The sequence below is a fragment of the Hemiscyllium ocellatum genome, chromosome 2 (assembly GCF_020745735.1).
Source record: "Hemiscyllium ocellatum isolate sHemOce1 chromosome 2, sHemOce1.pat.X.cur, whole genome shotgun sequence".
NCBI classification, from domain to species: Eukaryota; Metazoa; Chordata; class Chondrichthyes; order Orectolobiformes; family Hemiscylliidae; genus Hemiscyllium; species Hemiscyllium ocellatum.
In genome coordinates this window covers 3,888,122-3,913,636 of record NC_083402.1, presented here as the reverse complement: position 1 = coordinate 3,913,636, position 25,515 = coordinate 3,888,122, and the positions used below count along the sequence as shown (strand labels likewise).

The 25,515-nt window shown below is 42.3% G+C and overlaps 1 protein-coding gene across 1 annotated transcript in view; it reads left to right on the top strand.

Moving 5' to 3' along the window:
* The window catches only part of LOC132829799 (coiled-coil domain-containing protein 152-like), an 84,180-nt gene that overhangs the window by 48,719 nt on the left and 9,946 nt on the right, over positions 1-25,515 (top strand). The window contains exons 6-7 of the mRNA XM_060847166.1: positions 2,302-2,429; positions 8,122-8,211. Of these exons, the coding sequence (XP_060703149.1) occupies positions 2,302-2,429; positions 8,122-8,211 (218 nt within the window). The remainder of the gene's footprint in view (positions 1-2,301; positions 2,430-8,121; positions 8,212-25,515) is intronic.

Here is a 25,515-nt window from a genome sequence, read left to right as displayed (position 1 = left end):
TGCGTTGAGCTTCACTGGAACATTGCAGCAGGCCAAGTGGGCCTGGAAGCAGAAATGTGTGTTGAAGTGGCAAGCCACGGTAAGATCTGGGACCTGATTGCATACAGACTGAAGGTACTCAGCAAAACGATCACCCAGTCAGCGTTTTGTCTCTCCGATATAGAGGAGACCATATTGGGAGCAATGAATGCAATAGACCAAATTGAAAGAGGTACAAGTGAAACACTGCTTAACCTGAAAGGAGTGTTTGGGGCCTTGAATGGTGAGCATGGAAGAGGTAAAAGGGCAGGTGTTGCACCTTCTGCGATTGCATGAGAAGGTGCCGTGTGTAATGGGAGAGGTGTTAGGTATGATGGGAAGATGCTGTGTGTGATGGGAGAGGTGTTAGGTGTGATGGAAGAGTGGACTAGGTTGTCCCGGAGGGAGGGAGCGATCTCTGCAGAATGCAGACGGGGCAGGGAAGGGAATGTGTGTTTAGTGGTGACGTCGTGTTGGAGTTAGTGAATATGGCAGAGGATTATTCTTTGCTGGTAGGGTGAAAGGTGAGAACAAGAGGGACCCTATCCTTGTTCTGGGAGGGGAGGGAGGGGGTGAGGGTCATGGCATGGGAGATGGACCGCACGCTGTCGAGAGCCCTGTCAACAACTGTAGGTGGGAAGCCACGGTTGGAGAACTGTCATTATCACCTCTTTATTGCTACCTTTGCTTCTGGAGCCATGAGTCACCTTCTCTCAGCCTAGTATAAATACCTCCCTATTTCTCCCTTTTTTTAGCTTTGACAAACAGTCAGTTAGACTCGAAATGTCAGCTCTTTTCTCTCCTTACAGATGCTGCCAGACCTGCTGAGATTTTCCAGCATTTTCTCTTTTGGACTTAGCAATGACCTGTTGACTGACTCTTAAAGTGTGTAAGAAAGGATGCAGAAAGGATGTTTCCCCCCATGGGACAGCAGGGTGCAGCCCTGGATCCTAGGTACACAGTCTCAGAGTAAGGGTCAAACCAATTTGGATTGTGATAAGGATGAATTTCTTCACTCAACGTCTTTGGATTTCTCCACCCCAAATGGCTGTGGAAACTGACTAGAAACATTGGGTATGTTCAAAATATAAATCAGTGGATTTCTAGATAAGGAATATGGTGATAATGTGGGAAAATAACATTGAAGGAGATTAGCCATGATCTAGTTGAATAGTGAAAAGGATCAATGGACAAATGGTCTATTCCTGCTCCTTTATCCTTTATTTCTATGTTCATTACTATAGACAAGGAAAATGACATTGAGATACATGATCAACTATGGTTCAGAATGGCTCAGCAGACCTGAGAGACCAATGTATTTCCGGTGAAATGTTATTTCTTTATATTCTCACAAAAGAGATTATGAAACCCTTATGGGCAACTTTTCTTGAGGTCAGTGCTGATTACAGTGACTTCACCACTGACTGAAAATTAGATTAGATTAGATTAGATTAGATTTACAGTGTGGAAACAGGCCCTTCGGCCCAACAAGTCCACACCGACCCGCCGAAGCGAAACCCACCCATACCCCTACATTTACCCCTTACCTAACACTATGGGCAATTTAGCATGGTCAATTCACCTAACCCGCACATCTTTGGACTGTGGGAGGAAACCGGAGCACCCGGAGGAAACCCACGCTGACACGGGGAGAACGTGCAAACTCCACACAGTCAGTCGCCTGAGTCGGGAATTGAACCCGGGTCTCCGGCGCTGTGAGGCAGCAGTGCTAACCACTGTGCCACCGTGCCGCCCACCAAATTATTGATAATTAAAATTGAAATGACTTTTGACTCCACTGTAGTTCAAAGTTGATTTCATATTAGTATTATAATTCTGAGTGCAATTGATTCTTAATACAGTGTAGCATTAAAGCAGCAGTTTACAAGGAACAGTTGAAAAATACATTTTTCCATTGATCTTGGGGTGAAATATCTTGACCCCCCCATTCTTCATACCATTTACTCACCTATGTTTCCACACTTGTCAAATCTCTTTTTGATCCTTTCTGCACTTAAAATGATGCAAAATCTGTAGAATATGTGACAAAATCACTGCAGAGAAATCCATTTGATCACAGCCTCAGTGTGTTCTGCATCCAGATGTAGACTTTGGACTCCCCTTATTTGTCTTTTTTCTCAACACCTTTTGTTTTTCATTGTTGTAGTTAAAAAACAAAAATAAAGAACAATCTAAATCTATAAATATTATTGGTTAGTTGAAGTTTATTATATTTTATATTATCTTTTCTAACTCTATTTTTGCCGTATCAATATTTGCCAGTTGAAATACAGGAGGCAGAACTCAAAGAAATTATTGACAAAAAGGAAAGTGAGATTCAACTCCTAAATAAGCAGTTATGTTCTCAGGAGAGGGAGAAACAAAATGAGATTATCAAACTACAGATGGAGGTAAGGACAGTTATTGTGTAAAAAAGCAACTTCCTTGAGAGAGTTAAACCAACCTTTCAGGAAGAGGGTGAAAGGCATCATGGGGCTCAGGCTTTCCCAATAGTTTAAAAGATGACTGCTCACATGGATATCCACTAGCATTCTGAAGCTACCATGCTCAGTGATGGACAGTCCTTCCAAATATGTTTGTGAAGGAGAAAATGGTGCTGCATTTATCCAGTTAATACTTGGAGGTCCTAGTGGACAGACTGGACTAGAGAGTGTTATCATCTTCCCAGAAGACCAGCTGAGGACCACAACCAGACATCCTGTGACCACTGGTGTGCCACAGGATCGGTGCTGGGTCCATTACCTTTTGTCATTCATATAAATGATTTGGATATAAATAAGAGGTATAGTAGTAAGTTTGCAAATGACACCAAAATTGGAGATGTGGTGGACAGTGAAGAAGGTTACCTCAGAGTGTAACGGGATCTTGATCAGATGGGCCGAGGAGTGGAAGATAGAGTTTACATAAATGTGAGGGGCTGCATTTTCGAAAGGCAAATCAGGACAGGTCTTTTACACTTAATAGGAGTGTTGCTGAACAAAGATACCTTGGAGTTCAGGTTCATAGTTCCTTGAAAGTGGAGTCCCAGGTAGATAGGATAGTGAAGAAGGCTTTTGGTATGCTTTCCTTTATTGATCAGAGCATTGAGTATAGGAGTTAGGAGGTCATGTTGTGGCTGTGCAGGACACTGATTAGGCCACTTTTGGAATAATGTGTGCAATTCTGATCTCCCTCCTATAGGAAAGATGTGAAACTTGAAATGGTTCAGAAAAGATTTACAAGGGCGTTGCCTTGGTTGGAAGGTTTGAGCTGTACAGAGAGGCTGAATGTTCGCCGAGCTGGGAGTTTTTGTTGCAAACGTTTCGTCCCCTTTCTAGGTGACATCCTCAGTGCTTGGGAGCCTCCTGTGAAGCGCTTCTGTGCTGATTCCTCCGGCATTTATAGTGGTTTGAATCTGCCGCTTCCGGTTGTCAGTTGCTGTCCGCTGCAGTGGCCGGCATATAGGGTCTAGGTCGATGTGTCTGTTGATAGAATTTGTGGATGAGTGCCATGCCTCTAGGAATTCCCTGGCTGTTCTCTGTTTGGCTTGCCCTATAATAGTGGTGTTGTCCCAATCGAATTCATGTTGTTTGTCATCTGAGTGTATGGCTACTAAGGATAGCTGGTCGTGTCGTTTCATGGCTAGTTGGTGTTCATGGATGCAGGTTGTTAGCTGTCTTCCTGTTTGTCCTATGTAGTGTTTGCACAGTCCATGCATGGGATTTTGTACACTACGTTGGTTTTGCTCATGTTGGGTATTGGGTCCTTTGTCCTGGTAAGTTGTTGTCTGAGAGTGGCTGTTGGTTTGTGTGCTGTTATGAGTCCTAGTGGTCGCAGCAGTCTGGCTTTCAGTTCAGAAATACTCCGGATGTATGGTAGTGTGGCCAGTCCTTCGGGTTGTGGCATGTCCTCATTCCGTTGTCTTTCCCTTAGGCATCTGTTGATGAAATTGCGCAGGTATCCGTTTTTGGTGAATACCTTGTATAGGTGTTCTTCTTCCTCTTTTTGTAGTTCTGGTGTGCTGCAGTGTGTTGTGGCCCTTTTGAATAATGTCCTGATGCAACTTTGTTTGTGTGTGTTGGGGTGGTTGCTTTCATAGTTCAGGACTTTGAAGAGGCTGAATAGGCTGAAACATCGGAAGCTGAGGGATGGCCTTACCGAGGTTTATAAGATCATGAGGGGCATGGATAGGGTAAATAAACAAGGTCTTTTTTCTGGGATGGAAAAGTCCAGAACTAGAGGACATAAGTTTAGAGTGAGAGTTGAAAGATTTAAAAGGGACCTAAGGGGCAACTTTTAAATTCAGAGGGTGGTGCATGTTTGGAATGAGCTGCCAGAGGAAATGGTGGAAACTGATACAAGTACAATATTTAAAAGGCATGTGGATGGATATATAAAGAGGAAAGGTTGACAGGGATATGGACCAAGTGCTGACAAATGACACTAGTTTAATTTAGGATATTAGATTAGATTACTTACAGTGTGGAAACAGGCCCTTCAGCCCAACAAGTCCACACCGACCCGCCGAAGCGCAACCCACCCATACATATACCGCTTACCTAACACTATGGGCAATTTAGCATGGCCAATTCACCTGACCCGCACATCTTTGGAATGTGGGAGGAAACCGGAGCACCCGGAGGAAATCCATGCAGACACAGGGAGAACGTGCAAACTCCACACAGTCAGTCGCCTGAGTCGGGAATTGAACCCAGGTCTCTGGCGCTGTGAGGCAGCAGTGCTAACCACTGTGCCACAGTGCCGCCCTATCTGGTCAGCATGGATGAGTTAGACTGAAGGGTCTGTTTCCATGCTGTACATTTCTATGACTCTAAGTCTACTCTTTTCCAAATCTGAGTTAATCTTGTCCCTAAGAATTTTCTTCAATAATTTTCCATCCACTGATAAAGGATCCTTGACCTATAGTTTCCTGGATTATCCCTGTTGTCCCTTTTAAACAAAGGAACAGCATTGGCTTTTCTCCAGTCTTCTGGGACCTCATCTGTGACTAAAAAGGATACTAAGATCTTTATGAAGTTCTCAGCAAACTCCTCCCTTACCTCATTTAGTGGCTTGAGATAGATCCCATCAGGCCCTGGTGACCTATCTACCTTAATGTTTTTTTCAAGACACCTCCTCCTCCTTAATACTGACATGTCCTCGAAGTTTTATCATGACTAACACTGAAGAATCACTGCGTTGAATACCTGACCCAGAATACTTACACCAATTCTGACTACTGTGTAAATGCTTCAATTATCCGTGTCTTCTTGGCGATTTCAGGAATCTTCATTTTTAACTCTTTTGCCAATGCTATTAACAGATCCTTTGTTTCATCGTGTAAACCAGTCAGGGATGCATGTTCCATCTTTAAAAAAAGCTTTAACTAATTTCTGTATCGTTTTAGATTTATAATATGATAAACCCGGTACAGGTACGCAGTCCTTTATCCAAAATCCTTCAGACCAGTTGTTTTGGGTTTTGGAATTTTTCAAATTTCAGAATAAATGACATTTTTACAGTGAAATACACAAAATTACAGAACAACAGATCCACGTGTAACTAGTACGAGCGCTGAGACACAATTGACGCCTGCCAGTGCTGGGCCACACCACGTCACCACGTCACATCTGAGTGACGTGGGTCAAGTGGGTGTGGAGTTAGGTCACCTGTTCACACACCAAACAACCTTGTTCTACAGAAAAAAAATCATAAAAAGATCTTTGGATTTCAGAGTTTTTCGGATTTCGGATAAATGTTTGTGTACCTGTACTTGTCCTTTATCATTTGCCAATTACTAATACTGCACATCCAACCTCTTGCTTCTTCATTCAGAAATCCTACACTAAGCCTCCAAACTTTGCTACAACTCTGATAAGGGTGTGCTGGCAATCAAGCTCCACCACTCCACCAGCCCTAGCAAGAGTATAGTTGTTTTATTTAATGACCAAAATGGTCAATTTGTGTTTTCTTATTACTGTTGTCTCGAGCATAAAAGACTTTTGGCAGATTTCTTCAATGAATTCAAAAGTATCTTGTTTACTGTAAACAAATATGTTTTAGAGAAGCAACAAAACTTACTAAACAACAAAGCTACTATGAGAATTAAACTATGTTCCACTTAATTCACATACATTCACACACAGAAAGGGCAGGACACAGCTCTGCAGAGGTGTTATGGAAAAGACAAAATGGTAATAACAACCAACACCAATGTGGATCTGAAAGGGTTGACTTCTCACAGTTTCTTCTATTTCACTATTGATGAGAATGGAGTAATGGAAGACCATCTTTTATGACATGCACTAAACCCTCCTGCTTAATTTAAACCAGCAACACAGAAAGAATTCATCCTGTGCAGTAGTCTGTGAATCAGTAATCAAGAGGCCAAGAACTATTTAAAGTAAAAAATAACAACTTTGTTTCTTAAAGTATAACAGAGAATAATTAATTAACAACTATTTACAACTCCTTCCTCTAACCTATCTTTTATCTTACCTTCTACAATACTAGTCCGATAAACCCTCCCCCACCTCAATTAAGATTTACCAAAAATTCAAGTTTTCAAAACTAGCCAGCTGTCAAATCTTTTATTTGGATCTTTCTGTCGCCTTTTCTTCTTCCTCAGGATTATGATTCACAGGTCACGGATCAATAAAGATACCTTTTAAGAGAGCTATTTTTCAAGCAGTCTCTACATGGTGGCATGTCAGTTCTCCTCTCAACTGTTCAATTTTCACTGGTCTTATAACCACAAAGCATCAAATTGTTTCATTGGCTTTTAACATTGTCAATATACTAAATTCAAACTTGATTAGAATTTTGTATTTTTCAGGGTATAATTTAAACTGATTGGCCTAATTTGAATCTGTTATTATCTCCAGTCAACCAGCTACCTTAGCTACTCCAGTAGCTGGACTACATATTACATTATATCTTATTCAGAACACTTGGTATAGTCAGGTAGTTCTACTAGCTTTTAACTCTCTTAAAGATACAGTACTCCCACACCTTCATTACACATCGAATTGGATGAAAAATCAATTAGATCCAAACCTTGAATTGAGTTAGCAGTTATAAAGAGATATTTGGAGCTTTCTCTGATTTCCAGAAACTACTTCACTGAGCCATTTCTTCAGCTGGCTTTCTTTTAACGGTTGTCTTTTGATCACTGAGAAATTTTGCTCTTGCCAGTTTTCTTCCAAATGCCAAAAGTCCCAGGCCTGTGACAAAAACTAAAAAAAAACGAGATTGTTGCTCAGTGATAGCAGCATAGATATTAGGATTTATCTTTTTTTTGGCAAGATATTAAGACCACGAAAATATCTTTTTAAAAGTTTTGACTTGTATCTTTTTCCAAACTTACTTGCTTTTCATGTAAGCAATAAATAAACACAATTCTGATTAGAATTAGAAGACTGATTAAAATCCCTACAGTGTAGAAACAGGCCCTTCGGCCCAACAAATCCACATCGACTCTCCGAAGTAGTTCTCCTTGACATTTTTTAAGAGATCATATGATAAATCCCTCACCAACCCAGTAATGTCAAAGCAGTTCTATTTTCAATTTTCATAATTCAAAATTATGTATATGTGTATGTTTCTAACAGTGTGGATATAGTGTTAGGAATGGCAGAGTTCAGTTGCTGTACTTCTTATTGTTGAATCATCTTTCTATAGTATTTGTACTGAGTTCAACTATTTTCAGAATTTCCAGAATATTTCAAACTGAAAATCTAATGTACTGCACAATTTACTTTGTTCACTTTTGAATAAACTTCCCAAAAGAAAAGGAAACCTCATTGTACACCAGGAACACCCTCTCTCATACTGTGTTTTAAAATAAGTCACCATGATTACCAAAACGTTTGCAAGTTAATGATTAAACTACTTTAGACAGATCAAATCCAAATACTAAAATAAATAATATTAAAATGTATGTACACTACATACCATACAACACAGCAGACTTGGACAATTGTGTGTAATTTGGCCTGATGTTTTTTTCCCAGTTGTCTGTATTTGCAACGGAGAAAGAAAGGGTGATTTTTAAAGAAAGTTTATATTTCATGGTGATTAAACCAGTATTTTCAATTCATGCAGTTTAACACCAAGCTAGTGAAGATCCAGAGCACTTCAATCAAATCACCACATCAGGATTCTTCTGCATTGCCGCAGAATATCTTCAAGCGGGTGAGTTCTGAAACAAAATTAATTCAATCCAAAGGGTGGAACTTTGACATCAATCTTATATCAAATTGCATCCTCTGAAGGCGCTGGCCCCATCTCTCCAAACAGCTTTCAAACTGACCAGGGAGGAAGACATGCAGTTTCAGGTTTTCCTGCTTTGTAAAGAAGGGAATTGAGTGAACACATTTTCACCCAGAGGGTAGTGGGTACCTGGAACTCACTGCCTGAAAGGTTGGTAGAGGCAAAAAATCTCAACACCTTTAAACACATTTGGATGTACACTTGAAACAGCATGGCATACAAGGCTTTGAGGCATGTGCTGGAAAATGTAATTAACTGCTTGATAACTGGTATGGACATGATACATTCAAGGGCCATTTTCTGTTGCACAGAGGTTTGTAAAACTTTGGAATTCTCCACACAGAGTGCAATGGTAGCTAGCTCACACTTTGAATCGGTTCAAAATAGATTTCCAATTTTCACTGATGTACAGAGACATGGGATTGGGTGGGTAAAAGGCAATAAAGTGCTTGATCGGCCATGATCATATTAAATAGAAGGGCAGGCTCGACAGGCTGAATGGCTTACTCCTGTTCCTATGCTGGGCATACCATTGAGAAAGGTGTGGGTCTTAGTATGGTCTTTGACAAGGTCCCACACTGTAGGCTAGTCATGAAGGTTAGGTTGCATGGAATCCAGGGACAGCAAGCTAATTGGATTCAAAAGAGGGTGATAGTTGAAGGTTGTTTCTCGGACTGGAGACATGTGACTAATGGTGAGCCACAGCGGCCGGTGCTGGGATCTTTGTTATTTGTTATTTACATAAATGATCTGGATGTGAATGTACAAGGCATGATTAGTAAGTTTGCAGATGATACAAAATTAGGCAATATTGTTGACAGTGGGGAAGGTTATCAAAAATTACAGAGGGATCTTGCTCAAATTTGGAAGTGGGCTGAGGATTGGCAAATGCAATTCAATACAGATAAGTGTGAGGTGTTGCATTATGGTAGGACTTACATAGTTAATGGTAAGGCCCCAAGGAGTGTTGTGGAACAGAGGAACCTAGGAGTACACGGACATAGTTCTTTCAAAGCAGTGTCACAAGAAGAAAGGGTGGTGAAGAAGGCAGTTAGCATGCTGGCCTTCATCGGTCAAGGCACTGAGTATAGGAGTTGGGACGTTATGTTACAGTTTTATAAGGCATTGGTGAGGCTGCATTTGGAGTATTGTGTGCAGTTTTGGTCACCTCATTATAGGAAAGACATAGTTAACCTGGAAAGAGTCCAAATAAAATTTACAAGAGTGTTGCCAGGACTAGTCGGCTTGAGTTATAAGGAGGTGGAAGACCTGGAAAAATGGTGCACTGAGAACAACCTAGCTCTCAGTGCCAGCAAAACCAAGGAACTCACTGTTGACTTTCAGTGGGATGTTACTCATGCCCCCTGAAACATTAACAGCACAGAGGTGGAACGAGTGTAGAATGTCAAGCTCCTTGGATTGGTCATCCACAACAGGCTTTCTTGGACTCTTCATGTGGGCACACTGGTAACAAAGATCCAACAACGTCTCTTCTTCCTCAGGCAGTTGAGGAAATTTGGCATGACGGCAAATACCCTTGCTAACTTTGATAGGCGCGCCATCGAGAGCATCGGATGCATCGGATGCATCACTAATCTGGTATGGCAACTGTACCATTCAAGATCGGAGATGGTTACAGAGAGTGGGGAACTCAGCCCGGACAATCACAAAGGCCAACCTCGCATCTATAGAATCCATCTACCAGGCTCGCTGTCAAGGAAAGGCCACCAGCATTCTCAAAGATCCATCCCACCCTGGCAATGTTTTTCTACAATGTCTACTATCAGGGAGAAGGTACAGAAGCCTGAACACACCCACCAGCCAGTTTCACAACAGTTTCTACCCTATTGTTGTTAGAATGCTGAATGAACTCACAAGGTCACTGCCACTGTTTACCTATTATTTACTATCTATGCTATTTAACTCTGTGATCTGCCTATATAAGACAAAGCTTTTCACTGTGCCTCTGTACATGTGACAATAAATTCAATTCAAGGAGAGGTTGGCCAAGATAGAACTTTATTCATTGGACAGTAGGATAATGAAGGGTGATCTAATTGAGGATATTAGTCTTTTTCCTAGGGATGGTGAATTGAAAACTAGAGGTTTAGGTTTAAGATGAGAGGGGAAAGATTTAAGAAGGACCTAAGGGGCAACTTCTTCACACAGAGAGTGATGTGTATATGGAATGGGCCGCCAGAGAAAATGGTTGAGGCAGATATAATAGCAACATTTTCAAAGCATTTGGCTATATAAATGAATGGGAAGGGTATGGACCAAATGTAGGCAATCGGAACCAGCTAAGAGGCACCATGGACAGCATGGACCACTTTGGGCTGAAGGGCCTGTTTTCGTGCTGTATTACTCTATGATTCTAAAGAGGAATTCATCAGTTATCAAAAGGTTTACAATTGATGATGATGTAGAAATTACTGAACTTGCATGTCAACTTTAAGAGAATCCTGAATTATGACTCATAAATCCCTTTGTGCTTCAAATTTCTGAAACCTTTCCCCGTTTAGAAAATAGTTTATACCTCTATTCACCCTACCAAAATACAAAACCTCACACTTTCCCACATTGTACTCCATCTGCGACTTTTTTACCCATTCTGCTCATGTGAGTTAATTAAGGAAGAGTGGATTTTTTTTTAGATTAGACTTACAGTGTGGAAACAGGCCCTTCGGCCCAACAAGTCCACACCGACCCGCCGAAGCGAAACCCACCCATACCCCTACATTTACCCCTTACCTAACACTACGGGCAATTTAGCATGGCCAATTCACCTGACCTGCACATCTTTGGACTGTGGGAGGAAACCGGAGCACCCGGAGGAAACCCACGCAGACACGGGGAGAACGTGCAAACTCCACACAGTCAGTCACCTGAGTCGGGAATTGAACCCGGGTCTGAGGTGCTGTGAGGCAGCAGTGCTAACCACTGTGCCACCGTGCCGCCCACTTTCTTTAATGGAAAATCCTGTTGAACTGACTCCGTGGAAATGTTTGAAGAAGTAACTGAAGAGAGCATGTGGGGAAGTGTGAAAGGTCTGAAGGCAGACAAATCATCTGGCCAAGATGGACAAAACCACTGACATCTGAAGGAGATAACTGAGGGGATTGTGAAGGGGTTGATGGTGATGTTTCAGAAATCACTGGAGTCAGGGAGGGTCCCTGAAGACTGAAAATGGTTAATGTAACATCTCTGTTTAAGAAAGGAGGGAGGCAGGAGACAGGAAATTATAGGTTGGTTAGCCTGACCTCGGTCGTTGATATGTTGTTCAAGTCTATTATTGAGGATGAGATTGCAGAGTACTTTGAGGTGGATGGTAAAATAGGGCTGAGTTAGCACAGATTCATCAAGGGATTCATGCCTGATAAATCTGTTAGAATTCTTTGAGGAGTTAATGAGCAAACTGAACAAAGGCGAGCCAGTGGATGTGATCTCTTTGGATTTCCAGAAAGCATTTGACAAGGTGCCACACAGGAGGCTGTTAAATAAGATAAAAGCCCTTGGTGTTATGAGCAAGGTGCAGACGTGGAGGCAGAGATTAGGAATAAAGGGCCTTCATTTTCAGGAGAACCGAGACAGGACCGGGGTCTGCCGGGAAGGTAAATTTTCCCACCTAAAGGGACTTATCTCGAGTGTCAGCAGCCTTTTTTTGCAGTGGGAGCAGGGAGAGCGAGGAGCTGAGTGGGACCCGTCGAATTGTGCTCTGGGAAAGTCAATGAACCAATATATTTGGGCAGTAGCTGGGGAAGGTGGGACTGTTACAAATTGGATGGTCTACACCTGGGCCGGACTGAAACCAATGTTCTTGGGAGTGCTTCTGCTAATGCTAGTGGGGATGGTTTAAACTAATGTGGCAGTGGGGTGGAAACCAAATGAGGAGGTTAGTGGACAGTAAGGAGATAGTAACTTAAGCCTGTAAAGAATGAGATAATGAAGTCAGCGTGACTAAGGGGAATAGTAGGCATGGAGCAGATGATGAACACAAAGGGACTGGTGGTCTGAAGTGCATTTTTTTTAATGCAAGAAGTGAATTAGGTAAGGCAGATTAGTACCTGGATTCGCACCTGGAAGTACGATGCTATTGCTATTACTGAGACTTGACTGATGGAAGGGCATGATTGGCAACTAAATATCCCAGGATATCGATGCTTCAGGTGGGATAGACAGAGAGATAAAAGGGGTAGAGGATTTGCATTACTGGTCAAAGAGGATATCACAGATGTGTTGAAGGAGGGCAATATGGAGGACTGGAGCAGTGAGGCAATATGGACAGAGCTCAGAAATAGGAAGGGTGCGATAACAATGTTGGGGCTGTACTACAAGTGTCCCAACAGCGAATGTGAGATAAAGGTTCAAATATGTAAACAGATTATTTAGGAGCAACAGGCTGATGGTGATAGCTGGTGGTGGTGATCCTCGCATTGACTGGGATTTGCTTAGTATTAGAGGTCTGGATGGAGCAGAATTTGTAAGGAGCACTCAGAAAGGTGTAAATAGTCCAACTCAAGAAGGGCCATACTAGACCTGGTATTGGAGAATGAGCCCAGCCAGGTGGTTGAATTTTCAGTAGGGATTACTTTGAGAATAGTGATCACAATTCCGTAAATTTTAGAATACTCATGGACAAAGACAAGAGTGGTCCTAAGGGAAGAGTGCTAAATTGGGGGGGGGGGAAGGCCAACTGTACCAAAATTCAGCAGTTGCTGAGGAATGTACATTGGATCAGCTGTTTGAAGATAAATCTACATTTGATATGTGGAAGACGTTTAAAGAGAGGTTAATTAGAGTGTAGGAGAGAAATGTTCCTGTGAAAATGAAGGATAGAAATGGCAAAATTAGGGAACCATGGATAACAGGTGAAATTGTGAGACTAGCTAAGAGGAAAAAGGAAGCATACATAAGGTCTAGATGACTGAAGACAGACGAAGCTTTGGAAGAATATCGGGAATGTAGGACCAATCTGAAACAAGGTATTAAGAGGGCTAAAAGGGGTCATGAGATACCTTTAACAACAGGATTAAGGAAAATCCCAAAGTCTTATATTCATATATAAGGAGCAAGAGGATAACTAGAGAAAGGGTTGGCCCACTCAAGGACAAAGGAGTTATGTGAGAAGTCAGAGAAAATGGGTGGGATTCTTAACAAGTATTTTGCATCGATATTCACCAAGGCGAGAGACACGACAGATGTTAAGGTTGGGGATAGATGTTTAATGACTCTAGATCAAGTCGGCATTATGAGCGAGGAAGTATTGAATATTCTAAAAGGCATTAAGGTGGACAAGTCCCCAGGTCCAGATGGGATCTATCTCAGGTTACTGAGGGAAGCGAGAGAGAAAATAGCCAGGGCCTTAACAGATATCTTTGCAGCATCATTGAACAGGGGTGAGGTCCTGGAGAACTGGAGAATTGGTAATGTTGTCCCCTTGTTTAACAAGGGGAACAGGAATAATCCAGGTAGTTATAAACCAGTGAGCCTAACGTCAGTGGTAGGAGAAGATACTGAGGAATAGGATCTATTCCCATTTGGTAGTAAATGGGCCTATCAGTGATAGGCAACACAGTTTTGTGCAGGGAAGGTCATGTCTAACCAAGTCAGTAGAATTCTTTAAGGAAGGATTGATGAGGGAAAGGCTGTTGATGTCATATACATGGACTTCAGTAGGGCATTTGATAAGGTTCCCCATGGTAGGCAGATGGAGGTGAAGTCACAAGGGGTCCAGGGTTTACTAGCTGGATGGATAAAGACACGAATGGGCAACAGGCGACAGAGAGTAGTAGTAGAAAGGACTTTCTCAAAACGGAGAACTGTGACTAGTGGTGTTCCACAGGGATCCGTGCTGGGACCACTGTTGTTTGTGATATACATAAATAATTTGGAGATGCCGGTGTTGGACTGGGGTGTATGAAGTTAAAAATCACACAACACCAGGTTATAGTCGAACAGGTTTAATTGGAAGCACTAGCTCTCTGAGCACTGCTCCTTCATCAGGTGGTTGTGGAGGACACAATTGTAAGACACAATTTATAGCAAAAGTTTACAGTGCGCTGTAACTGAACTTATACGTTGAAAAATACCTTGATTGGTTGTTAAGTCTCTCATCTGTTAGAATGACCATGTTAGTTTCACTTCTTTCATATGTAAATCACAAAACCTTTTTCAAAAGTTACATTCTCAGTTAACTTTAACAATTGGTGTCCAATTGTTTAACACCAATTACCAAAAGGATGTGGATGATTTGGAGAGGGTGCAGAGGAGGTTCACTGGGATGTTGCCTGGTATGGAAGGCACTAGCTATGAAGAGAGGTTGAGTAGATTAGGATTATTTTAATTGCAAAAACCGAGGTTATGGGGGTGGGGCGGACCTGATTTAGACCTACAAGGTAGAAGTATAACGAGCTGGATAGCAAGAAGCTTTTTCCCAGAGTTGAGTCTCAATTACTAGGGGTCACAAGTTCAAAGTGAGAGGGGAAAAGTTGAGGGGACAAACATGTGGAAAATTCTTCACACAGACATATGTGGGTACCTGGAACGTATTGCCAGGGGAGGTGATAGAGTCAGGCATGATAGCGTCATTTAAGATGTATCTAGACAGAGATATGAATGGACAGGGGAGCAAAGGGATATACACCCTGAGAAAATAGGCAACAGGTTTAGATAGAAGATCTGGATCAGCGCAGGCTTGGAGGGCCAAAGGGCCTGTTCCTGTGCTGTAATTTTCTTTGTTCTTTTTCAGGATGCTGGCTAGCCAGTGATGAGTGGAGTTACTCAGGGGTTAGTATTGAGGGTATGAACTTTGCTCAGAAGGCTAGAGACATATACAATTGTCTAAATGGGAAACGGTTGTGGAAATCTGAAGCCTTCAACATCAGGGCAAATATAAGGCTGAAGCTTTTGCAGCCACCTTCAGCCAGAAGTGCTGAGTGGATGATCCATCTTGGCCTCTTCCAGTACTCCCTATCATTACGGATACCAATCTTCAGCCAATTTGATTCACTCCACGTGATATCAAGAAACAGTTGGATGCTCTGGATACTACAAAGGCTATGAGCCCTGGCAACTTTCTGGCAATAGAACTGGAGACTTGTGTTCCAGAACTAGCTGCTCCCCTTGCCAGGCTGTTCCAGTACTATTACAATATTGGCGTCTACCTAAAATATGGACAGTTGCTCAAGTATGTCCTGCATCTAAAAAGCAGGGCATACAATCTAGCCAATTACTGCCCGATCAGTCTACTCTCAATCATCAGTAAAATTTTGGAAAGTGTCTTCAACAATGCTATCAAGCAACACCTGCTCAGCAATAACCTGTTCAGTGACGCCAGTTTAAGTTCCACCAGGGGCCATTTTACTCCTGACCTCATTACAGTCTTGGTTCAAACATGGACAAAAGAGCTGAAGTCCAGAAGTGAGGTGAGAGTGACAGTTCTTGACATCAAGGCTGTATTTGATCGAGTATGACTTTAAGGAGCCCTAGCAAAATTGGAACCAGTGAGTATCAGGGGGTAAACTCTCCGGTGGTTAGAGTCGTACCTGACACATAGGAAATTGTTCGTGGTTCTTAGAGGTCAGTCATCTCAGCTCCAGGACATCTCTGCAGAGTTCTCCAGACTAGTGTCCTCAGCTCAACCATCTTCAGCTGTTTCATCAATGACCTTCCCTCCATCACAAGGTCAGAATTGGGGATGTTCACTGATGATTGCACAATGTCCAGCACCATTCACAATTCCTCAGACATTGAAGTAGTCCATGTCCAAATGGAACAAGATCTGGACAATATCCAACTTTGGGTTGACAAGTAGCAAGTAATATTCATGCCACACAAATGTTAGGCTATGACTGTCACCAATAAGAGACAATATAATGATGATGTTACCATCATTGAATCCCCCACTGTCAACATCATGGGAGTTATCATTGACCAGAAACTCAACTGGATTGACTACATAAACTCAGTGGTTATAAGAGCAGGTCAGAGGCTAATATCTACAAACTGATCTGCAGAAATTCACCAAAGATCCTGAGCCAACACCTTCCAAACCAATAACCACTTCCATCTAGACGGACAAAGGCAGCAGATTTATGGGAACACCACAACCTTCAAGTTCCCCTCCAAGCCACTCACTATCCTGACTTGTAAACATATTGCCACTTCTTCACTGTCACTGGGTCCAATTCCTGGAATTCCTTCCCTAATGGCATTGTAAGTCAACCCACAGCAGATGAACTGCAGCGATTCAAAAAGGCAGCTCACCTTCTCAAGTGCACTTAGGGATAGGCAATAAATGCTGGCCCAGCCAGTGTCACCCACATCCCACAAAATGAATAGATAAAAAGAATGCAGGTTCAATTGGCAGTTAGGAAACCAAATGCAATGTTAGCATTCATTTCAAGAGGGCTAGAGTATGAGAGCTGAGATGTACTTCTGAGGCTACAGAAGACTTAGGTCAGATTGCATTGGAACTATTGTGAGCAGTTTTGGATCTTGCATCTAAGGATGTGTTGGCAATGGAGGGGTCCAGGGATAGTTTACAAGAATGATCCTGGAGATGAAGGACTTGTCATATGATGAGTGGTTGAGGACGTTGGGCTTGGACTCAATTTAGTTCAGAAAGATGAGGGGAAATCTGAGAACCTGGATAGAGTGGACATGGAGAAGAGGGCTTATGCTCGAAACGTCGAATTCCCTATTCCTGAGATGCTGCCTAACCTGCTGTCCTTTAACCAGCAACACATTTTCAGCTGTGATCTCCAGCATCTGCAGACCTCATTTTTTACTCAAAGATGTTTCCATTGCCATGGAAGGCTGTTTAAGAGTCTTTAAGACAGTGATAGATAGATTTTTGGTTAGTAAGGGAATCAAAGTTTACGGGGAGAAGGCAGGAGAATAGGTTTGAGAAACATATCACCACGATCGAATGGCTGAGTAGACTCGTTCAGCTGAATGACATAATTCTGCTCCTATGTCTTATGATCTTAACGGAGAGTGTTGAAGAGGTTAATGCCTTTGATGTGATGTACATGGACCTCTAAAGCTCATTTGATAGAGTTCCATGGAACAGAGTTGTAAGCAATGTTATATCTCTTGGAATAAAAAGGACAATAACACATATATACAGAATTGGCTCATTAACAGGATGATTTTGTAGTATAATGGATGATGGATGCTCTCTGACCTGGAGGAAGCTATTCCTGATACTTTCCTGATTAATGATCTACACCTGAGCATACAGAACATGACTTTAAAATTTGTGGATGATGCAAAACTCAGAAACCTATTTAACCTGTGAGGGGATAGCGAAGAACTTTGAAAGGACATAGGCAAGTTGATGGACTGGTAGACAGGTGACAGATGCAATTCAATGTGGAGTAATGTGGGATGATGCATTTTGGGAGGAAGTAATTGGAGAAATAATAGAAAAGAAACAAATCTAAGGTTAGTTAGGAACAAAGAGTCCTGGGTGTGTGCGCGCATAAATCATTAAAGGGTATTTTAGCAGCATGCTAAAAAGACGTACAGTGTCTGTGCTTTATTAACAGGGACTTAAAATAAAAGAGCAAGGTGGATATGTTGAATATGAACGAGATGCTAGTTTGACTTAAGGTGGAATATCGCTTACTCCCATTCTTGATGTCACTGTTTAGAAAGGATGTAATGACGTTGGAGAGAATGCAGAAGAGATTCACAAGAATCGCTCCAAGGATGAGGGATTTTCCTTGGAGAGGAGAAGGCTGAGAGGAAATTTATTGGAGTGTTCAAAATCATAAGGGTCCTGGTAATGTTGGATACAGAGAAACTTATCACATATGAAAGAATCAAGGAGAGGCACAGATTTAAAGTAATTGGCAAAAGACACAAGTGTGATATGAGAAAAAGAAATCATATTGTAAGTAGTTAAGATCTGGAATGCAGTGCCTGAGAGGGTGATAGAGGTAGATTGAATCAATGTATTCAAAAGGATGTTGGACTATTACTTGAAAAGGAACAGTGTGAAGGGTTGCAGGAATGGCATCCAGTGAAATACTCATTCAGAGAACAAATACAGACATGATGGACCTATTGGCTTTCTTTTGGGTTTTAAAAATTCTATAAATCTGAGTATTATAGAATCTTTTACATCCATCCAAGCACATGAGGCCTAAATTTAATTTCTCATCTGGAACACAGCATTTAGAATCATATGGTATTCCCTCACAACGCCACAGGATTGTTAACTTCATTTTTGTGCTCAAGCCCTAAATGGAGCTTTAACTACAAATATTATAACACAGCAGAACTGCTGCCAGCTGCGTCATGGCTGTCACATTCGTTCCACAAAATTTTTATTTCCATTTATTTTAGAACATAGAACAGTACAGCGCAGAACAGGCTCTTTGGCCCTCGATGTGGCGTCAACCTGTGAACTAATCCAAGTTCATGCCCCTACACTATCCCATCATCATCTATGTGCTAATCCAAGGATTGTTTAAATCTCTCTAATGTAGCTGAGTTAACTACATTGGCAGGCATGGCATTCCACACCCTTACCACTCTCTGAGTAAAAGACCTGCCTCTGACATCTGTCTTAAATCTATCACCCCTCAATTTGTAGTTATGCCCCCTCGTACAAGCTGACATCATCATCCTAGGAAAAAGACCCTGTCTAATCCTCTGATCATCCTGTAGATAATCTTTTTAATCATGATGCTGTAAAACAAGTTACATTAAATATAGACATGGGGCAGAGGTAGGTTATTTAGTCCCTTGTAGAATGTTATGGGAAAAAAGGTGTCTATTTGGTCTGTTTTTGTTTTGCCGATTGTTATAAGAGGTTCCTTGACAACACTGCAATTCATCTTAAATTCTGAGCCATTTAGCTCATTTAATCCATAAATGTCTGTGGAATAATAGAGTCAGTCTTGCTGCCCCACTTGATCCCCCAACCCTGCAAATTTAATTCTTTGAATTGTACAAACAATTTACTTTAGAAATCATTGATTATTTTAGATTGCATATCTATCAGTCACCAAAACCCACACTCCCCCCTCCAATCTTCTTTGCTATAAGAAAAATAAAAGCAGCTTTTCCATCCTTGGAACCATTCTGTAAATCTCCTCTGATGTTACTTTAGTCACATGTGTTTTTACTTTCTGAGTAAATATGTTACAGAGTGTCTTATTGAATGGAGAGTCTATATGCAAACCATCTACTACATTCCATTAAAGTAATCTTTCTATACTGCATCAAAGGACTCAATCAGATTCAGCAGACAGATGAGGATAATATTGTCCTTCATAGTGTTCTCAAAAACTTTTCCCACCAAGGACATTCAATTGGCTGGACCGCGTTTATCAGATTTATATTGTCAGCAAACTTGTAAAGTTACATTTGGTTCCCTCAACCAAATTGTTGATATCTATTATGAATAGTTGAGGTCCAAGCATGAATCCCTGCAGCACCAGTATGATTATGCCTTCCACTGCAAAAGACCCATTTATTCGTACTCTCGGTTTCCTGTTGACTAACCAATTCTCAATTCATGCGAGTAAGGTACAACCAATCGTATGTGCTTTAATTTTGCATACTGATCTCTTGTGGGGACTTTTATCAAAAGATTTCTAAATATCCAAATAACCTATCCATTGATTCTGCCTCATTTACTCAAATAGTATGGCTTCAAATGATTCCAGTCAGTTTAAAATCACACAGCACCAGGTTATAGTCCAACAGGTTTATTTGGAAGCACTACTTTTCGGAGCATTGCTCCTTCATCAGGTTGTTACAGAGCAGTGCTCCAAAACCTAATGCTTCCAAATAAACCTGTTGGATTATAACCTGGTGTTGTGCAATTTTTAACTTTGTCCACCCCAGTAGAAAACTGGCTCCTCCACATCCGGTAGGTTTGTCAGACATGATTTCACTTTTGTAAATTCAATTTGACTTTGTGCAGTCCAGTTGATATTTTCTAAGTGTCATGTTGTCATATCTTTTCCAACAAAGACTAGCATTTTTCCGATTACTATGTTAGACTACATAGCCTGTAATTCACGCTCCCTCTTTTGCTCCCTTTTTTTTAAATAGTGGGTTTACATTTCCAGTCCAGTCAGAGGGATTCGGCAGTCTTCATCCATGAATCACAAAAGCAAGCGTCTATGTTCAGTGGTAAATGGAATGTTGGTATTTATTTTAAAAGGAATGGAGCATATAAATAGGGAGTTTTTGCAGAAACTATAGAAGAATGCACAGTCCTTGTGGAGGCGATGACCTGCCTCCACATTGAGAATACCCTCAATTGTGTTGTGTGGCATGAGCACTGGATGAAATAGGACAGACTCCAAACAGATCTAATAACTCAAAACAGAGCATCCATGAGGCACTGTGGGCCATCAACAGCAGCAGAAGTGTACTTCAGCGTAATCTGTAAACTCATGGCCCAGCATACCTCCCACTCAACCATTACCATCAAGACAGTGGATCAGCCCTGGTTCAGTGAAGATGCCAGGAGCAGTACCAGACATACCTAAAAATGAGGAGTCAACCTAATGAAGTTACCAAACAGCACTACTTGCATGCCAAATGGCATAAACTGCAACCTGGGACTTTGATGTTGTGGCCATTTCGGAGACATGGTTAGAGCAGGGACAGGAATGGTTGTTGCAGATTCCAGGATTTAGATGTTTCAGTAAGAACAGAGAATATGGTAAAAGAGGGGGAGGTGTGGCATTGTTGGTCAAGGATAGTATTACAGTTGCAGAAAGGATGTTTGGGGACTCGTCAACTGAGGTAGTATGGGCTGAAGTTAGAAATAGGAAGGGAGAGGTCACCCAGTTGGGAGTTTTCTATAGGCCTCCGAATAGTTCCAGAGATGTAGAGAAAAGGATAGCAAAGATGATTCTCGATAGGAGTGAGAGAGACAGGGTAATTGTCATGGGGAATTTCAACTTTCCAAATATTGACTGGGAACACTAGTACGAGTACTATAAATGGGTCAGTTTTTGTTCAGTGTGTGCAGGAAGACTTCCTGACACAGTATGTAGACAGGCCAACAAGGGGCGAAGCCACATTAGATTTGGTACTGGGTAATGAGCCCAGCCAGGTGTTAGACTTGGAAGTAGGTGAGCACTTTGGAGATAGCGATCACAATTCTGTTATGTTTACTTTAGTGATAGAAAGGGATAGGTGTAAACCACTGGGCAAGAGTTACAGCTGGAGGAAAGGCATTTATGATGCGATTAGGCAAGATTTAGGAAGCATAGGATGGGGAAGGAAACTGCAGGGGATAGGCACATTAGCAGTGTGGAGCTTATTCAAGGAAAAGTTACTGTGTGTCCTCGATAATATGTACCTGTCAGGAAGCTGTACAGCGCGGGAGCTGTGGTTTACGAAGGAAGTGGAATCTCTGGTCAAGAGGAAGAAGCAGACTTATGTTAGGATGAGATGTGAAGGCTCAGTTAGGGCGCTTGAGGGTTATAAGGTAGCCAGGAAAGACCTAAAGAGAGAGCTCAGAAGAGCCAGGAGGAGACATGAGAAGTTGTTGGCGGATCGGATCAGGGTAAACCCTAAGGCTTTCTACAGGTATTTAAGGAATAAAACAATAACAAGAGTAAGATTAGGGCCAATCACGGATAGTAGTGGAAGTTGTGTGTGGAGTCGGAGGAGATAGAGGAAGCACTAAATGAATACTTTTCAACAATATTCACTCTAATAAATGACAATGTTGTCGAGGAGATTACTGAGATACAGGCTACTAGACTAGGTGTGAGAAATCCTGCAGAGTGTGAAAATAGATAAGTCCCCTGGGCCAGATGGGATTTTTCCTAGGATCCTCTGGGAAGCCAGGGAGGAGATTGCCGAGCCTTTGGCATTGATCTTTAAATTGTCATTGTGCCAGAAGACTGGAGGATAGCAAATGTGGTTCCCCTGTTCAAGAAGGGGAGTAGAGACAATCCTGGTAATTATAGACCAGCGAGCGTCACTTCAGTTGTTGGTAATGTGTTGGAAAAGGTTATAAGAGATAGGATTTATAATCATCTAGAAAAGAATAATTTGATTAGGGATAGTCAGCACAGTTTTGTGAAGGGTAGGTCGTGCCTCACAAACCTTACTGAGTTCTTTGAGAAGGTGACCAAACAGGTAGATGAGAGTAAACCGGTTGATGTGGTGTATATGGATTTCAGCAAGGCATTCGATAAGGTTCCCCACAGTAGGCTATTGTACAAAATGCAGAGGAATGGGATTGTGGGAGATATAGCAGTTTGGATCAGTAATTGGCTTGCTGAAAGTAGACAGAGGATGGTGGTTGAAGGGAAATGTTCATCCTGGACCACAGGACCACAGTTACCAGTGGTGTACCGCAAGGGTTGGTGTTGGGTCCACTGCTGTTCGTCATTTTTATAAACGACCTGGATGAGGGCGTAGAAGAGTGGGTTAGTAAATTTGCAGATGACACTAAGGTCGGTGGAGTTGTGGATACTGACGAAGGATGTAGTAGGTTACAGAGATAAGCTGCAGAGCTGGGCTGAGAGGCGGCAAATGGAATTTAATGCGGACAAATGTGAGGTGATTCACTTTGGTCAGAGTAACCGGAATGCAAAGTACTGGACTAATGTTAAGATTCTTGGTAGTGTAGATGAGCAGAGAGATCTCGGTGTCCATGTACATAGATCCTTGAAAGTTGCCACCAAGGTTGACAGGTTTGTTAAGAAGGCATACAGTGTTTTAGCTTTTATTAACAGAGGGATCGAGTTCCAGAACCATGAGGTTATGCTACAGCTGTACAAAACTCTAGTTCAGCTGCACTTGGAGTATTGTGTACAGTTCTGGTCACCGCATTATAAAAAGGACGTGGAAGCTTTGGAAAGGGTGCAGAGGAGATTTACAAGATGTTGCGTGGTATGGAGGGAAGGTCTTACGAGGAAAGGCTGAGGGACTTGAGGTTATTTTCATGAGAGAGAAGAAGGTTGAGAGGTGACTTAATAGAGACATAGAAGATAATCAGAGGGTTAGATAGGGTGGACTGGGAGAGCCTTTTTCCAAGAATGGTGACGATGAGCACGAGGGGGCATAGCTTTAAATTGTGGGGTGATAGATATAGGACAGATGTCAGAGGTAGTTTCTTTACTCAGAGCGTAGTAAGTGTATGGAATGCTTTGCCTGCAACAGTAGTAGATTCGCCAACTTTAAGTACATTTAAGTCGTCATTAGACAAGCATATGGACGTACATGGAATAGTGTAGGTTAGATGGGCTTCAGATTGGTATGACAGGTCGGCGCAACATCGCATTCCCAAGGGCCTGTACTGCGCTGTAATGTTCTATGTTCTATGTTCTATATGCAAGTGATAGACAGAGCTAAGCAGTTCCACAACCAATAGACCTGAACTCAGCAGTCCTGCCACATTCAGTTTTAAATGGTGGTGGATAATTAAACAACTCACTGGAGCAGGAGGCTGCATAAATACCCCCATCCTCAATGATGGAAGAGCCTAACACGTTAGTGCAAAGGATAAAGCTGAAGTATTCGCAGCAATCTTCAGCCAGACGTGCTGAATGAATGATCCATTTCAGGCTCCAGTAGTGGTCTGTAGCATCACAGATGCCAGTCTTCAACCACATTGATTCACACCACATCATAACAAGAAATGGTCGGAGACACCGGATGCTGCAAAGGCTATGGGCCTTGACAACATTCCAGCAATGAAGACAGCACTGAAGACTTGTCCTCTAGAATTGCCATTCCCTTAGCCAAGCTGTTCCAGAACAGCCACAATACTGACATCAACTCCACAATGTGGAAAATTGCCAGGTATGCCCTGTACACAGAAAGTGGGACAAATCCAACAGACAAATTATCATTCCATCAACAGTGCTATTAAGCAGCACCTACTCGGCAATAAGCTGCTCAGTGATGCCCAGTTTGGATTCCTCAGCTCCGGACTTCATTACAGCCATGGTTCAAACATGGACAAAACAGCTGAATTCCAGAGGTGAGGTGAGAGTGACAGCCCTGGACTTCAATTTTGTATTTGAACCTGTGTGGCATCAAGGAGCCCCAGCACACAGGGGGCAAACCGTTCGCTGGTTAGAATCATATCTGGCACATAGGAAAATGGATGTGGTTATTGGATGTAAGTCACCGCAGCTCCAGGACATTTCTGCAGCAGTTCCTAAGAGTAGTGTCCTGGCCCAACCATCTGCAACTGCTTCCTCAGTGACCTTCCCTTCATCATAAGGTCAGACGTAGGGAAGTCCGTTGATGATTGCACAATGTTCACTATTCATGACTACTCAGACATTAAAGGAGTCTGTGTCCAAATGCAAAAGGTCTGGACAATATCCAAGCTTGGGCTGACAAGTGGCAAGTAGCACCACACAAATGTCAGGCTATGACCATCACCATTAAGAGAAATCTAACCATCACCCCTTGATATTCAGTGGTGTTACCATCACAAAATCCCCCAGTATCTACATTCATGCCACACAAATGCTGAGCAATGACCATCTCCAAGAAGAAATAAACTAACCAACAACCCTTTTCATTCAATGGTATTACCATCACTGCATCCAACTGTCAACATCCTTAGTAGTACTATTCACCAGAAATTGAATTGCACTTGCCATATAAACACGATGGCTACAAGTGCAGGTCAGGAGCAAGGAATACTGAAGTGACTAACTTAGCTAATCACTGCTTGTCCACCATCAACAAGGTACAAGTCAGGAGTGTGATGAAATACTTCCCATTTAACTGAATGATTTGGGCGGCATGGTGGCACAGTGGTTAGCACTGCTGCCTCACAGCGCCTGAGACCCGGGTTCAGTTCCCGACTCAGGCGATTGACTGTGTGGAGTTTGCACGTTCTCCCCGTGTCTGCGTGGGTTTCCTCCGGGTGCTCTGGTTTCCTCCCACAGTCCAAAGATGTGCGGGTCAGGTGAATTGGCCATGCTAAAATTGCCCGTAGTGTTAGGTAAGGTGTAATATGTAGGGGTATGGGTGGGTTGTGCTTCGGCAGGTCGGTGTGGACTTGTTGGGCCGAACGGCCTGTTTCCACACTGTAAGTAATCTAATCTAATCTAATCTAGGGTGGCACGGTGGTACAGTGGTTAGCACTGCTGCCTCACAGCGCCAGGGACCTGGGTTCAATTCCCGCCTCAGGCGACTGACTGCGTGGAGTTTGCACGTTCTCCCCGTGTCTGCGTGGGTTTCCTCCGGGTGCTCCGGTTTCCTCCCACAGTC